The sequence below is a fragment of the Pleurodeles waltl genome, chromosome 11 (assembly GCF_031143425.1).
Source record: "Pleurodeles waltl isolate 20211129_DDA chromosome 11, aPleWal1.hap1.20221129, whole genome shotgun sequence".
NCBI lineage: Eukaryota > Metazoa > Chordata > Amphibia > Caudata > Salamandridae > Pleurodeles > Pleurodeles waltl.
In genome coordinates, this window is record NC_090450.1 from 686,880,338 (window position 1) to 686,897,394 (window position 17,057).

Consider the following 17,057-nt stretch of genomic DNA (forward strand, 5'->3'; position numbering starts at 1 on the left):
TCCTATTTGCGATTCTGAAATGCATTTTGCGAGTCGGTCCCGACTCGCAAAATGCATTTCTGCATTGGAAACACACATTTGCGAGTCGCAATCGGCAGATTTTGCCATTTGCGACTCGCAAAGTGTTTCCTGCATCTGGCCCCTTGTCCCACAGACTGGTGCGTTTGAAAGCCGAATAGAGGTGGGAAGTGTGTGTCACATTGTCTGGGTACCAATGACATGCATAACTGGTGGAAAGGGGTTTCACTGGAGGCACAATTTGCTTGTGGGTACTAGAAGGAAAAGACATATTTTTTCTACCACTGACTTTCCAGAATAGGCTTTTAATCATGTCCAGCACCTTTGCTGATAAAGTGTCAACTGTCTTGTTAATGCAGCTCATGGGTTAATGTATTTGCTGTGGAAAAGATGTGGAATTTGATGGCCACTTGATTACGCCCTAACTAGGTAGACCTCTTCAGTGCTACTGTGTGTTAAGATGGCAACACCTTTTAGCACAGCTCGAAGAATGACAAAGGAGCTTTCACTCTGTGTACGCATAAGTCACATAAATGGGCCCTGTGCCTTAAAGAAGTATCCTTATAACACTTAAAACAATTGTTTTTAATACTAGTCATCTAAATTATACTAATTTTTTATCTGACCTGGAATTAATTAAATTCCGACTGAAAACACAAATATTTAAACTTGTTTCCTGCAAGTTAGGCACAGATCCTTCGTTTGAATAAGCCGTACTCTTTCCAGTCACTCAGAGTTCTTTAAACTGAGGCCAAGACAGGTGCCTGGATTTTTCTCGATGTCACTAATGTGTCTGACATGGTCAAACGGTTTATCATCTGCAGGGATTTTGCCTTAACGGGAAGGTGTGAGGCGGATGTTGTGCCAACCAGTTAAAACTAGCCTGGACTAATAGTTATGCCTTTGCCAAGTGTTGTGGTAAATGGTCACTGGCAAAGGAGGCGTAGAGTCGCTTTTCCTATTGACTGTGTAAATAATTTATCCTCTAGAAGGATGGGTGTTGATAGAATGCTATGCAAAGCACAAGTTCTGTTAATAAGGAAAGATTTTATATAGCGCTAGATACCACAATTCTGTTTCTAAGCACCCTATAGTAACTGATGCTACTCTTACCCAACTCAGCCTGATAACTCGTGACTTTCAGATGACTGCAGAAGGGAGGGTTAACCCGCTATGCTACCTTGGCAGCATTAATCCCAGTATAGGGCTGCTCCCACACCGTGGGACACAGTGCAGCTTTTGCCGATGGAGTTCGGCCCATGCCAACTCGTGAGCCATCAAATGAATAATGGCAGACACTTCAAAGTCGGAAAGTAATGTTGTGCTGTTCTTGCCTTTGTTTGTTTTGTGCCCTCTCACGGAGGCTAGGAGGATTTCTGTTATTTGCAATTTTACCTAGCCGCAGCAATGTCCCACCTGGACGTTTGTAATACCATCTACAGGGCAGGCTATAAATTACCTATTAAAATTGTCAGGAGCCCAAACCACTCAGCCAGCAGCAGTGTGACAGCAAGATAGCTCAGTGAGTTAATACACGCCTTTGATGTCTACAGAGACCTGAAAGTTTCGAGTTAATCCTGGCAGGGTAGACTCAGTCTTGCATCTTTGGAGGTCTGCATAATGAGCACCTTTGACATTTGCTAATAGCTCTATCCATCTTCTACAGTGCTTATAAACAACAGAAGTATAATATCAAGCGCGATACTTAAAAACGTGTAACTAACTATTGGCTATTAAAATTTACCAACACATTACCCATGCTTGAAAGGGGTGTTTGCTTTCTGTCTGAGGATGAAGACAATTTAAGACTCCCTGTACTGCTTACATTGTGCTGTGGGGTCACAACACCGATCTTTGGAGAATGTCCATACCATGCTACCCGACCACCCACCCAATGCCAGATACCTACACCACATAAGCAGACCAGGCGTGGCAGTAGCAATGCGAGCCCCTGTGGAATCTCCTCCTCTGCCATCTCGGAAAGTGCTGAATATTCTCATCAGCATCCCTGTCCCGTAGAACCTCTAGGGAACAAGGCTTCTTTGGGCCTAGTGACCTGTGATAACTTGAACAGACTTTTCATCTCCCCCTCGGCGAGCACTCCAAGTGACTTGAAGACAGTGCTTCATTTCTGCTAATGGTTGAGGTGGTGAGTAATGGTGCCGCCAAAATTCAGAGTGTTTGAATACCGAGGCTGCCTAGTGTGCATACCACCTGATGTCTCCTTGTACCACTCTGCACTTCCTGTCTCTTTATCTCAGTCATGCAGGTTCTACTGCTACTTTCTCCCTTTCCCGATGTTTTCTTAAATTTTTCTTCATCCTTATTTCTCCTTTTTCTTCTCTCTTTTGCTTTGGTCACAGACTGTAGAAGGAAAGTAAGTCACACTCTCGAAAATAGGGTGCTGGGCCGCACCACTTACATAAATTAAGCATTGCCAGTACTACTTGTTTAAAATGCTTATAAATGAACCATTTCCAGATTATTTTGGACTAGTTCTAGAAAAGAGTTCCCTACTCCACCGTAGTCATTAAAACCTATGGGGTTGTGACCACTCTTTTTGGCCTGGCGTGGTCTGCCAGGAAGAGTAAGAGCTCTGAAAAACAAGCATATGCAATTTAGTGGGTCTCACATATGCTCAAGTTAGAGCTATTAACGTTGTAAATTCATAACTGTACTTTTCTTGCCACATAAATTGAAAATAAAAAGTAAAACAGTTGACATAAGCAAACTGATTCAAAGTGCCACGGCCACCATGAGCAAGAGCGCAAAGGAGAGACACAAAAGGGAAAAGAAGTTTGCTCGCAGTCAAACGTATCTGCATTCATACAATTATCCATGTAACAGGGCTGATGGCCAAGGCGGTAACAAAACTGCCCCAAGGAGGGACAAACGTAAAACATTTACCAATGATAAAAAAAGATTTTTGAAAGACAAGCCCATGAACGAGTGATAGTGATGGGCGTGCATGTTTTAAAGCCCACAGATAGATTACAATAGTCCAGAGCGCTTGCCCGCTCGACCTAAAAATAATTAAGATGCAAATAAAAAATACAAAAGCATAATTTGCTGTTGCATGGCCTTTTAACTCCTCCTGGTGGTACCAGATGCACCCCCTCCCAAATAAACGCATTATGTTTTTTGATTAGGTTTCCCTTTCCCTCTCACCTCTGAGCCTTACACTTCTACCATACCTCTAGGTGCCTTCAAGCATTTTGCAGGCCAGATAAATCATGGCATATTCGATATTGGGCAAGTTAAGGTGGGGGCGCGAGAAGTGCAGGACGGCATGCTTAGTAGTGCAGCAGGTGCAGTGCCACTGGGGCCCAGGGAGTGTTAGGGGCCTACTGCACCCAAATTGAGGAGTGTCTTACTGTCCAGCCAGAGAACAGGGCCTGTGTCCATCGCCTTACACCAGGGACCACAGCACTTTTGCTACGCCATCGGAGAAGTGGGCATGATGCCAATGCTGCATTAAACTCTGTTGCATAACACGGATGTAGAGTTAAATGCTTGACGAGATTCTGGGATTAGCATCCCTGCAGTGTGGGCTCTCCTTGGCAGCAAGTCTCAGAATCACCCAAGATTGCGAGGGACAGATACTTGGATCAACGCGAAAGCAATTGCGTAACATTTCCGCCAAGGTACAAAATTGGCACACTATGTGAGAAGGCAAGGGTAGAGCAGAAGAGCGCACGCAGGGAAGATGAGCAGTGAATTATGTTGGTGCTCCTATGCACAGGACCCATATGTCCCCCAAAGGCCCAGTTGGCTAGGGACAGGCTGAGTGCTATAGTAATCGGGTTGCTGCAAATAGAAGTAAGTTGAGTGACTGGTTAAGGAGGCTCATCAAGTGTAGCACCTCCAATCGAAGTATCCAGAGCAGACGTGTCCAACGCATGTCCAGGAAAGCCAAATCATTACCAAATATTCAGGATAACCAATGATCATATAAATAAAATCCATTTAGTTTAATTATATATACATTCATATTGTATGTGTATTCTTGTCTACAGCAGAGGTGTCCAATGTAAGTCTAGGAAGGCCAAATCCGTTACCAATTATTTTTGTAAATTAGTTTATTTGGAAATCAGTTCAGTTTATATTAAATGCACGTATATTCCTAGTTTGATGTGTATTTTTGTATTTATATAGTACTTTTGATGCCCCTTGAAAGGCCTAAAGTGTTTTCTGGTTGTTCCTAGCATAATTTTTAGGTTTGGCACTAGCCAACAGTGCTAGATTACCAAATAGGCAAAGTAGGCTCTGGCCTATGGGCCCCACTCCTTTTAGGGGCACGGCGACAACGGATCAAAATAATAGTGATTTGATCTTGAAAGAAAATGACAATCAATCTTTCTTAAATTGTTTACAAAAGATAGAAAAAATGAATCAACTCAAAGAAACTGAAAACTTTACATTAAAGAATCTATAGAGAAAATACTGTATTAATGTAATGTACCCATTAACAACTTAAAGTACAAAAACCATAGACATCAACTTCACACAACAGTTTGTCTCTTAAAGGCTCACCTTTTATCAAACTTGTAAAAAAAAATAGTTCAAACTAGTATGTGTTATGTTTAGTATTGTGTAATAAAATTGTTTTATTAAAATTGTTGGTTGGTGAAATTAAAAACGTATTAGGAAATAATTTGTGAGAGGGGCAAAATGTTGTCTACTTAGGGGCCTCCACAGGTTTTAATCTGGCACTGCCAGCCAACCTCTTTTGACTTTACTAAAATCTTAGCTATAATATACTTATAGTAACTTTCAGCCAACCTTCTTCACCCAATGGTCTGTTGTTGCCATTCACATTTTTTTCCACCCACTGGTAAATGTAGCTTGGGGCAGTGGGTGACCCTGTGTTTGCCACTGGCTGGTTTCACTGTGAGTGACACCATTCTACTCTTCCACAAGGAGCTCATACTCCCTTAAAGTATTTTCCTGCAGTACAAGTGGCTACTGTGACAATGTGTGCTTTTTGAGACCAAAACATATTTTTGATTTTAGACATATATATGTTTTAATATTTGCAAAAGTTCAACAACTCTACCAACAATGATGTTTTACAAATATCATGACGAAATAAAAAAGCATTGGCAAAGCCAATGCTGGCAGCCAATGCTAAATGTTAAACTGTTAATGGATAACGCAGGCTGTACCCAAGCATGGGTTTAATCTAGAGTTCGTTGGAAAACACCCCATCGGCTGTTTACCGATTGATCCTCATGGGACACCTGGGCCCCCTAGAATGGCCAAAGTGTTAGGGTTCGGAAACGGGAAATTAGCATGTGCCCAACGTGTGTCAGGCACTGTAAAGACTCTAGACGCTCTCTTGGGTCGTGTGGGTGTAGTTTTACTGTAAAAACAAAATAATCGCTGAAGTGTTTACAGCTGGCGGCTGCGGGGGTTGGAGGGTTAAGGAAATAGCTGCAGGAGATCATACTCCACTCTTATTTTGAGTCACTCTGTAGTTGGACGGCAGAGAGACCAGCCCATTGGGAATGCAGGAGGTTTCCCGACAGGGCGGTGGCTTCTGACGGCCAGCAGGTTTGGGACAACGCTGATCACATGTCTAGTTGAGACACAGGGCTGATATAAAATCGGTAAAATAAACAGAGGTTGAAGGGGAGATCCATATCTGTTGTTACTAAAGATAGGGGATGCCTGTGTGAGGTGTCCATCTTTTCCACCTATCTATGTGCAGGGCCCAGTTTTGCAGGTGGGGCCCATACCGTTCCGGCACACGAGACAAATCAAATGCGTGACTTAGAAGGCTGGGCATCCACTGCGCTCCGCGGAACGCCATGTACGCGGTTGGTAGGCATGGTCTGCGTAGCTGAATGGCCTAAATCATCGCAGCATCCCCATGGTGTGGCAGTAGGCCAAATACCACCCCTCTGTAGGAAGCCAGTCAGCCGCCAAGCGTTGATAACTAATTTGATTTAAGCAGTGGTTTTACTTCTAAGCCCCTAAAACTCCAGAAGCAAGATGGCGTCACTGTTACTCAATACCTGCACAACGCCCGGGATTAGGCAACGGCCACCTACACACGCTCGTGACCTCAACGTAGCAGCCTTGCGCCTGGAGTGCGACGGCAGAGGGTGAGGGCAACCCTCCACGGGCAGAAACCAGTGAGGAGAGAGGATGTGACGTCACGGCTAGAGCTGCCGACTTTGGAACTGACTGAGCATCCTGTGAGTAAATCATTTAATCTCCCGGGGCCTAATAAATAAATGTGACCGTGTTTAATGTAACTGGTGTTCATGTATAGTGCTCCAATACCTTCGCGTCGAACTCACGCTGTATTTAAAAAAAATGCAAAAAGAATAATGCAAGGTCAGCTCACCGCTCAGATGAGACGTTCCACATTGGGATCGCAGGTTCTGCTGTGACCCTACGCACTCGGTTTACTTGTCCTGAAGGCTGCCGAAAAATCCCTGAGGCTATAACATCACCTGAGTGAAAAAGTGTGGACATATAACAAAGCCACAGTCTTTGGAGGTTGGAATTTCCCCTAAGCCCTTCTTGTTCATTCGGTATTGCAATTCGGTTAGTCTTCCTCAAAATCTGTCCTTCTCTTTACAGGCCGGGTCACCACGAAACCTTCGTGTATTCGCCTCTATCCTCTTGTATGTCTCCCCATCACCTCCTATGAATCTGTAATTGCCACGTCCACTCTCTCTCTCTTACTTGGCCCTGCCCACAAGCCAGAATAGATGGGGTCCCTGGTAGCCTTTTGAGTCTTTCTTCCAAGCTTTGTGGTGGCAAAACACGTGTGCAGTGTGGAAGTGTGCCATAGAATGTGCTTCATCGGTGCGGCGGGGCAGATGAAACTGGTGCGATAGTTCAGTGGTCAATCATCAACTGTAGTTGTATTACTGCTGTAGTAGTAGGAGCACATCTTTCTTCCTTGCCTTCCTCCTGTGTGCTAGAGACTTTGGTTGCAGTTCCGAAGCTCTAACACTAAACACCAGTCCTCTGCTCTGTGGTGACAGGCAGTTCAACAAACGAGAACAGCTCAATGGAGGCCAAGGAACAAAACTATTCTACATTGAAAACATATAAGATTGGTCTAGAAGTGATGCTGTGACCCAGGGGCTTTTAATAGGCACGGGAAGGTAAAATAGGTAAATGATTCGGGAATCTTCCGCCTAAACAGAGTGCTGGCATAAGTGAGACCTCATCCTGAAATTTCACTCCGAGCCAAGCTGCTTAAAAAGCTTGCAAGGCATGCCAAGGTTAGGAGGCAGTCTTTTCGTCTGTGGCACAACCCGACCCCCCTCAAACATTTAAGCATTAGGTTAAGCACTGCAACTTTCCTTCTCGCGGTCCTTCTCTTTTTTTTGTTACGTGGAGAGCCACATCGTCGTTGTTAGGTTTTAGTGGTGAGTATAATGTAACCAAGTCCTTGTTACTACTACACTACAATGCCAGTCAATGTACGAATTCCCAGTTGTGGTCATGAAGGGGGTGCGCCAAGTTTATGTGTATATATGTGTGTGTATGTACATATATATATATATATATATCATTAACTCTGGATGTCCTTAAGTGTGGAGGCCTACGTTCGGGACAAAGTATCCATGCTTTTATAGTTGTAAATCTTCCAGAAGTGAGTTTCATGTATGCTCGAGATTTAATGGTTACTCGAAATCATCTTTGAAAAAAATGAGATGCTTGCGCTGGAAAGCCTATTAGCACGATTTTTTTAATAGGACATGAACATTGACGTACCAACGGAGCTTTTCACACTAATCCAGGCAATGGTCTGCTCTGTTACCTGTTTGAGAAAGTCCTCTTTGGAGTTGGTATCACTGCTTGGCTGTGACAGCTGTGCCCTCGTCACCAAGTCGTGAATTATAAAATACCCCATGCAGAGCTCTGTTTATTCACGCTGACTCTGCAGCACCTTAGGCTTCCAAGGGGCCAATTCAGTGTTTCACTTCCGGTTCGAGCGGAAGCCGAAGCACACATAGATAGACGCCTGCCTTTCATGCACACCTGGCCCTTGAAGTCCTAACGTCTCAGGGGGCGCAGGCAGCTGGCGGGGTCGAGCAAGGAAGGCGGGTCACTGTCCGGGTTTTATGGACATCTGTGTAAAGAACAGGTTGTGTCCCCGCAATATGGCGTCGCGCTTTGATGTTAGCGGTTGCCCTTTGATCCGCAGGCATACAGGTAAATATATCCTCCCTTCCTCACTCCCGTCACGCAATCTGTTTGCTTTGGAGTTTGCTGCTCCTCGAAAGTGAACTCCCAGGAGAGGCTTCCAAGTAATTAACTGGTAGGCAGCCAAGTTTAACGTGACACGAAGGGCTTTTGAGGCGAAAGCTGTATTCGTCACTTGTAACATTGCTTAAGATACATGGGTCTAGGGAGTGAGAATCCTCCGCACAATGAGCGTAATTCACAAACGTCTGTGCATAATACAATTTTATTGGAGGGGGTTTCAGATCTAAGCAACCACGAGTCGCACGTCTAGTCCTCCTGGCTTCTTCATCCTTTTTGACATACCTTATCACAATTAGCACAAAATATATGGAAATCTTTGGCTGAAGCAGTTACAAATGGCACTGCTTCCTCGACGCAGACTTTCCTTAAGGATAATTGGGAGATTTGAGCAGCCCAAGGTCCGACCCGAACCTCTCCAGGGCCTGTAGGCCTGGGCAGAGTCAGTTATACATATATAAGGCTACACCCGGAGAAGTGCTTAGTGAGAAGGGTGCCGTACTTACATCGAGGCCTATTAAGTGTTTTGGTGTTGCATGTGTGAACAGAGAAGTGCTTTAAAGGTGTGCTCAGTGCTTCACAGTATGACAGAGAAAATAATAGTTAAAAGTGCACGGAATTTACATTAGTTGGCTTCTACTTTTTTCATATCCCATCTATGACTTTTGGGGTCTACTATCCCTTCAAACCACGCCCTGAATGAAACTGGACAGTCTACCTAACAGTCGTCACTGTTGCAACTTGTTGCTGTATCCAAATATTCTGTGCTGCTTTGTAGTGGACGAAGGTGGTGTGAAGCAAAAATATGCCCCTCCCCCCCCCCACCCCTGCAGAATGCGGCTAGGGCTTCCTGGTTCCCCTATAGTTCATAAATATTAATTGCCCTTGGGCTGCATAGGATCCCACTCAAGAGTAGGGGTCCCCCTGAAGGGTTGTGGCTCCCCACCCACCTGCGCTGCAGGGGCCTGAGTTACGCCCCTGGTGGACGAGAGTGGGACCTGCAGGGGTGAATATAATTTAAATAATCTGGGTTCCTTCCCCTTTGGCCATGCACTTCTTTCTAGTGACACCACACACTGTTTTCATAAAGGCTCGTTTTTTGTTTTTAATCTAGCGCCTCCTTTCACAGTTTTTCCGTTTCAGGAATGACAACATCCCACAAAGCGGTTGCCCACTTCTCCAGCTAAAATGACGTTTAGGGACCGGTTAAGGCCGAGAGGCCATGGAATATGAAGCTCACTGCCAAGATGCCCTCATAGAATCTGTTGAATTGAGGTTTATTTATGAATGGGGGTGGGGGACTTTAAATCGAAGCCAAAAGGAGCAGCACCAAATAAGTCAACACTCAGCTGGCGCCGGCGCCGCGTGTCGAAGCTGGGTCGCCACGAATGTCCATGTGTAAGGGCCTGTCCTTTCAGGTGATGCATGGTCTGGCAGGCTGGCCTGCGAACAAGGACCAGATTTGTCCGCGGGTCCACGGCCTGCCGCCTCAAAGCCCATGGAAGGGGCACCTCTCACTCGACCTTGTTTGCCCAACGGCGGCGTCGAAGAGGGTGGTTGTACCGCTTGGAAGAGCCAAGTCTGTCAATACGGTTCCTGGCATGGGACATAAGACCTCCATTCTGGGCCGCAGGCTTCTGAAGTTCCAGCCGCTGCGGATGAAAGAGGGGGAAGTAATGAGTGTGTGTTCAGAGAGTGTACTGCACACTTGTGATCTCACTGCCAACATAGAGCCAACCAGTCCGCACAGTTCACCCTGAGGTTGGGCGGTCTGCTAGAATTGCAGAGAATCATAGTCCACACGGTGGCAGCAAGTGGCCACCAGGGCCTCTGCAGGCTGCTTAAGTCATGTCCGTTGCAGCTGGTGCTCCCAGGTCTCCAGATTTACCCATGTTACTCTGTGATCACTTCTCCTTGTCTTCAGAATTGACATCGTTTTTGGCTCCACCGGGCCCGATGCACGTTTTTACCAGGAGGCTTGGAAAACAGGCCCGCGCAGCGCAGCTCCCCCCTCCTCCACCCCCCCCCCCCCCACCCCAATCCTCCAAGGGTAGGGTGACCAGACGTCCCGGATTTCCCCGGACAGACCCGGTTTTGCGAGGACTGTCCCGGTGACCCGACGCTTTTGTTCATTTTACCTAAATGTCCCGGTTTTTGCGACAAAGGTCAGGTCAACCTGCGTATCACAAGTGAAAGGTATGCTCTCCTTTCACATGCACCTCTAGAGTCTTAAATACTCCTGCTGCCTGCGCTCGCGCGTGCGTGCTTGTGTATGTGTACATATATATATATATATATACACACACACATACATGCGCGCGGCAGGCCAGATAGAAAAGTGAGACTAAAGGCTTTAGTCCTACTTTTATGTCTAACCTGTCCCGGTTTTTTCTTTAAAAAATCTGGTCACCCTATCCTAGCAGCCCCTACTCCACCTAAATTATATGAGTACTCACGAGATAGGGGGATCTTAGGCGGCCCTCATCACATTCTGAAGGAAGACTCCTATAATTCTGCATTATGCCTTCGTTTGGAATAAGGAAGTTGGGTGGTGCCATAAGGGGTAGCCCAAAAAAAAATGTGGCCTGGTATTTTGTGCCAACATATGTATGTCTTGTAGTAGCCAAGGTGGGCTACGTTTGTCAGTGTTATAGCAAGCTCCCTCCGTGTCTGCAAGCGAAATTTCCACCTTGCCCATTGGTCACTTATTTTCAAAGCCAGCCAGCCAGGTACTTCCAAAACAATGTTCTGCGAAACGTGTCACATCACGATTACACAAGGAGTTCTAGCCTGCTTTTGTCTTAGTCTGGCTCTTAGTGCTTGTTAGTTAACTGACTTAACCCCACCCCTGAAGGCCTTTCAGCAACACCAGCACGTTAAATATTCTGTAAATTTCCTTTTGAGTCTAGTCGGCTTGTGGTTAGCAGAGTTGGACTGTGCTCTCTGCTCTCACTTTCATCTAATATTAACTAGGAGTGAACAAGTCTCCCACTGGAAGGCCCTTCAAAACATGTTATCCCTGAATCCCCATCCCGCTAAACCGCTTGGGCCATCGTGCAGAAAAGTCACGTGTACCGTTACGCCCCCTCCCAGCTCTTGTATTTTGTCCCCTTCCAGTCAATGCCACCGGCTACCACTTAGTCTTTCTTAATTTTAGAGTTAACCCTGCTTTGGGAACTCTGTCAAGTCTTAATAAAATAACTATTTTTTTTTTTCTTGCACGCACATTTAAACAATGGTGCAGAAAATAGACACAAATGCCTGTTGCGCCCTCAATAGGGCGCATATTCTCCTGGTTAACACCTACAAGTAAATACATGACAATAACGCGTAAGCAGCTTTTGCTCCAGCATTGAGCATGCTATAACCGCTTGCACATTTATTAGCAGGGGCAGTTGCTGCAAGTGCAAGTTGATGTAAGTGTTAACTCAGACCAGGCATGCGTCCCTCAAACTCTCCTACCCCCCAAGAGGAGCAAATAACAAGCATCACACCCATTGGTCGGTTAACAAGAGACGTGTTTTATTCCAAACAAAAAACTTTGTTACATAAACAGTCCTTTTGATGGAGAAATCTTCCACAAACCAGACTTTGTATTGCCTGCCCCCTCCACCCTCAGGTCATTCTTCCGCCACGCAAACATGTCAGAAGCTTAAGACCCCACCTGCCTCGATCCTTCAACTCCACTCGCAAGGGAAAAACACAGAATGAAAATAAGCAAACAATGTTATTGAGATGGTGGCTACTCTTTAAATCATTTGCAATTGTTCGTCAGCAAGATCCTAGAGCCATATCCGAATATTGCCAAAATGGCGCCCACACAAAAAAAAAAATGGCGCACTAGGCTTGCAAATCCTTCATTCTGTGATGCGGTCTAGCACCGACATCACTGAGCTCGGGCACAACTTCCGTTCCCAGGCCTCGCATCTCTTGAACCAGGAGTGACCTATAGACAGAGCCACGGCCCCACACAACTTATTGAAGATACGCAGGTATAGTTCTTCCCCCTTCCTCCACTTAAGGGCATCAAGTCAGTGAGATGGCAAGTAGTCGCCATCTACCGCTGCCCTGGCTTTCAGTAAAAAAATTTGCTAAGCTTCTAATACAGTCTGGTGCTATAACAGCCCCAACTTGTGCCTATATTAGCAGTAAGTCATGGGTCCACACTGCCTACCTTAGGAATGCCAATTGGCTACTGAGTCCCTTTCCACGCCTCGTGCAGTCCATCCAATCAGAGAACCACAACACTGTCACCCTTACGGGTTTCTGGGCGACGGGGAAGCCATGTCTCAGTCAAAGAGCCATGTATTGAGTTGTTTCCTGAACACACCCAGGGAGGAGGCCATCCTGAGGTGTAGGGGTAGGTTGTTCCAGGATTTGACAGCAAAGTAGAAGAAGGAGCAGCTGCCACAATGAAAGCAATGGATGCGAGGGACGTGTGCGAGGTGGAGTGAAGCTGTCTTGCTGAGGTGTGAATATTTAGTATGTGGTTGAGGTACTACCGGCCTTGACTGTGTTGTGCTTTGAAGGCCAGCGTGAGGATCTTGAATTGTAACCTCTTTTGGACCAGGAGGCAGTGAAGGGCTCTGAGGTGAGGATTGGTGCTGGCGCATCTGGGGAGATCCAAGATGAGTCTGGCCGCGGCATTGTGCATGGACTGCAGTCTCATGAGTAGCTGGGAGGGGAGACCAGCATTGCTGTAGTTGATGTGGCTAGTGATGAGTGCGTGCATGATTGTTTTTCTTTCACTAGTCTGGATCCACTTGAAAATGCTTTAGAGCATCCGGAGTATGCGGAAGCAGGAGGAGGCCACCGAGTCAACTTGACGTTTCAGCTAGAGTTGACTGTCTGTGATGATGGTGAGGTTGCAAGTGTGGTCCAACGGGGCTGGTGGGGGTCCGAGTTGCTCTGGCCACCAGCTGTGGTCCCATATGTTGGGGTTTTTATCCTAAGATCAGGACTTTTGTCTTGTTGATGTTGAGCTTGAGGCAGTTACCCTTCACCCATGCAGCTATGTCATTCATGGCGTTGTGGAAGTTGGTTTTGACCTTGTTAGGGTCCTTGGTGAGGAAGACTATTAGCTGGGTGTCGTCAGCGTAGGAGAGTATAGTGATGTTGTGGGATCTGATGATGTTGGCAAGAGGGTCATGCAGATGTTGAAGAGGGTGGGGCTGAGGGAGGATCCCTGGGGTACGCTGCAGGAGATGGTTTTGGGTGCAGAGGTGAAGGGTGGGATGCAGATGCTTTGCATGCATCCTGTGAGGAAGGAGGCAACCCACTTCAGGGCGTTATGTTGAATGCTGATGTGGTGAAGACTCCTGAGAGGTGTGTGGTGGGAGACAGTGTCAAAAGCAGCGGAAAGGTCTAGCAGGATAAGTGCCACTTTTTGTTCCTGGTCGAGGGGGGTTCTGATGTCGTCCATGGCTGTGACCTGCACGGTCTCTGTGCTGTGGTTGGCCTGAAACTCCAATTGTGAGTAGTCCAGTAGTTGGTTTCTTTCTAGGTGTTCCATGAGCTGTTGGTTGATGACTTTTTCAATGACCTTGTCAGGGTATGGTAGCAGGGAGATGGGTCTCCAGTTTTTGAGGTTGTTAGGTTTTGCTGAGGGCGTCTTAAGGAGTGGGGTGTTCTGTGCATGTTTCCAGATGTCTGGGAAGGAGGCCCTGGATATGGAGGTGTTGAGGATGTTGGCTAGAACTGGGCTGATTGCCCCGGCCTCAGCGTTTTAGAGGCAGTGGGGTTAGGGGTCGATCGGTGTCCCTGATTGAGTGGAAGCCATGATGCTGGCAGTGGCTTGTGTGGTGGCTGGGGTCCAAGAGGTCAATGTGGATTGAGGCTGCTGCTTGCAGCAGGCAATTCAGATCGGTGGTGTTGAGTTGGGGGGTCGAAGTTGTTGTAGATGGGGGGCAATTTTGCTGTGAAAGCAGTTGGATAGGGAGTCACAGAGTTCCTGTAAGGGGTGAATGGTGGTTTCTATGACTGTTAGGTTGGCAAATTTGTTGCTGATTTTGAAGAGTTCCTGGGAGTGTTTGGCTGTGGTGTTGATGCGGGTGACAGTTGCTGCTTTCTTGGTTGCTTTGAAGTGATTGTGGTAGTTGAAAGCCATTCTGTCGGATGGATCTTTGGTTGATCAGCACTTTTTCTTGAATTGCTGGCAGCTGCGTTTGTTTTTTATTTTTATTTTTAGCTCCAAGGTGTACCAGCTGGCTCGCTTGGGGACGTTGTTGGATTTGGCCAATTTTAGAGGAGCGATTTTGTTGGCTCAGTTGGTGATCCAGTTGGCAAAGTTCTTTACTGCCTGGCTGAGGTCAGTTGTGGATGCTGGCTGTGAAGCATGTAGGGTTTGTATCCAAAGGTCTTCGGTTATGTTGCTCCAGCTGCGGCGGGCGCTTCAGTATTTGGCAGTGGGGTGACGAACATCGTGGATGATGTGGTGGTCTGACCATGTGGGGTCTGAAACATGAGTGAATGAGATCCGGTTGCTGGATGTAAAGATTGCATTGAGCGTGTGTCCTGCTTTGTGGGTGGGTTTGTTGACCAGTTGGGTGAGACCGATATTGTACAGGTACTCCAGGAGGGTGGTGGAGTTGGTGTTGTTGGTATAGACGAGGTGGAAGTTGAGGTCGCTAAGTAGGAGGTAATGTTCGGAGTCAATGGCGAGAGGAGCGATAAGGTTGGTGATGGCTTTGCTGAAGGCTGGTCGAGGGCCCCAGGGTCTGTATAGTAGGGTGCCTCTTCTTGTGGCATTGGCATCAGTCTAGATTTGGAAGTTGCGGTGTTCTATGAGGGGCGTTTGGTCGTCGCCAGTGCAGAGGATGGATTCTTTGAAGATGGTGGCAATGTCCCTGCTGTGCTTGGTGATGCAGTTTCAGTGAAGCATCTTGTATCCGGCCGGGGTGGTTATAGCAATGTCAAGGACCAAGGAGGGGGTCATCCATGTTTCGGTCATGAACGCGATGTCTGGGTCTAAAGGGGTGATGGTATCCCAGATTTCCATTGCTTGTTTGCATAGTGGGCGAGTGTTGAGCAGGAAGCACTGGAGAGGTTGGGGGTTTGTTGTGGTCTTCGGTGTGGATGCTCTGTGGGAATAGGTGACCGATGTCTGGTGTAAGTCTCAGGAGAAACGACACTGAATGCAGCTGAAAGGTCGCTTCATTGAGCATGGGGAGGTCCAAAAACAGCAGTTGTTATTCGATCTGGTGTTGAGGTCCAGGAGTTCCTTGAGGAGTAGCTGTGAATGGTACGAGGACCAGAGATACTGGCACAGATGGGCTTGCATTTGGTGCGCCTTCAGCACTGCGACTGGCATTAAATTTGCTGGCAAGTGGGCAGGGCCTGCTGGGGAGGCGGGAAGGCTGGGTAGCGGGAAACCTTCTGTGGACGTAGGCAGGGCACAGCTGAGAGTACGGGAGCGTGGGAGGCTGGACAGCACTGTGAGTGCTTGCGGAAGGCTCAGGAGAGGCTGGGGAAAAGTGACCTCAAAGGTCAGGGAGCTTCTCAGATGGGATCATGTGTTACTGTAAAAGTCTGAAAGTAACCTGCAGATCTTTAGGTTGGTTTACCCTATGAGCTCAGCCTTCAGCTGCTCTTGGGTTATAAGAGTACTACTCCAGCACCTTACCGGTCACAGGAATCTGACGGTCTAGTTCCAGGCCCATTATCTGGTTGTGGGAAGTCATTTCCAGTCTTCACCCCTTATGAGGTTGTTAGAAAAGGCGAGTCCAGTAATTAGCTCCTCTTTGTATTGTTGAAAGCTATGAATTAAGTCATAAGCCTTTCAGCGATTTGTAGGTGGCTGTTGTGAGTCCAGTGTCACAGGAAGCAGGGAGTTCAGTTCCCAGGCCATGGTCGGGCTGTAGGAAGCGTCAGGTTCAGTCTTCACTCCTTCATGAGGTTCTTAGAAGCTGAGTCCAATCTTCAGCCTCTTGTCAAGTTGTAAAGGGCTGTGAGTTCAGTCTTCGGTAGCTGCGGGTCCGGTTCCTAGCCCCTCACTTCCTAATGTTGGAACCTGGTCGCAAACCACTACACCTGGCTAAATGCCGAGTTAAAAAAGCTCCCTTCTTGAGAGGCCTCATTGTGCCTCAGTCAAGCTGCGGAGCTTCTCTGGTGGAAAGGAAACCCCACGGTGGACGGAAAACTCATTACAGGGCATGAGGCCAACCGCGCTGCACGTGAGTCGGTCGTACCTTCTCTAATTTTCGTTAGGGGAGCAGTATTCCTGGAAAATCCAGATCAGATGTTTCACATAAAAAGCGAGGTTTGAGAGCTAGTGACTAGGCCACGCACTTTAAGACCTCGGCTGTTTCCCAGAGCGGTAAGCCTGTTGTGACTCTGCGGGCGCAGTGACATTGTGCACTTCTGTCACTGAGTGACCATTAACAGAAAAACCTTGCAGCTGAGAGCTCGCACAAAAGGTGCTGTGTCCGCTGTATCGCAGCTTGCTGTGCTCCAATGGTAAGGCTCGCTCTCGAATGCTCGTTCTCTACCTCAAGAAGCCCTTGTCCCTGGAAGGTCATTTGGTCTAACTTGGCCAAGGAAAGGTCACAGCTTGCAGTGATCCAGTGGAAAAGGCTCGCTCTAGAAATCTCGTTCCCTACCCCAGGAAGCACTTGACCCTAGAAGGTAATTTGGTCTAACATGGCCGGGGAAATCGCATTTCAAGCCGAACACATAATACTGAGAATGTTCCTGGTCTGGGGCCCCAAATCCTGGCTGTTGTTAAAGGTCCAGCCCCCATTCTTACAATGTGGCTGAGGATTGGAGCATACTGAGAGGTGGAAATTTGCAGTAGGAAAATTGACCCTGGG

General features: G+C 47.1%; 1 protein-coding gene across 2 annotated transcripts in view; it reads left to right on the forward strand.

The window, feature by feature from the left end:
* TGFA (transforming growth factor alpha) overlaps positions 1-17,057 on the forward strand; it is a 51,157-nt gene that overhangs the window by 23,619 nt on the left and 10,481 nt on the right. Inside the window, exon 1 of one of the 2 annotated variants that reach the window (XM_069214205.1) lies at positions 8,069-8,199. The exons of the other annotated variant lie outside the window; for it this stretch is intronic. Within the exon in view, the coding sequence (XP_069070306.1) occupies positions 8,109-8,199 (91 nt within the window). The 5' untranslated portion in view covers positions 8,069-8,108. Of the gene's footprint in view, positions 1-8,068; positions 8,200-17,057 lie in introns of those variants that run through there. 2 annotated transcript variants of the gene reach the window in all.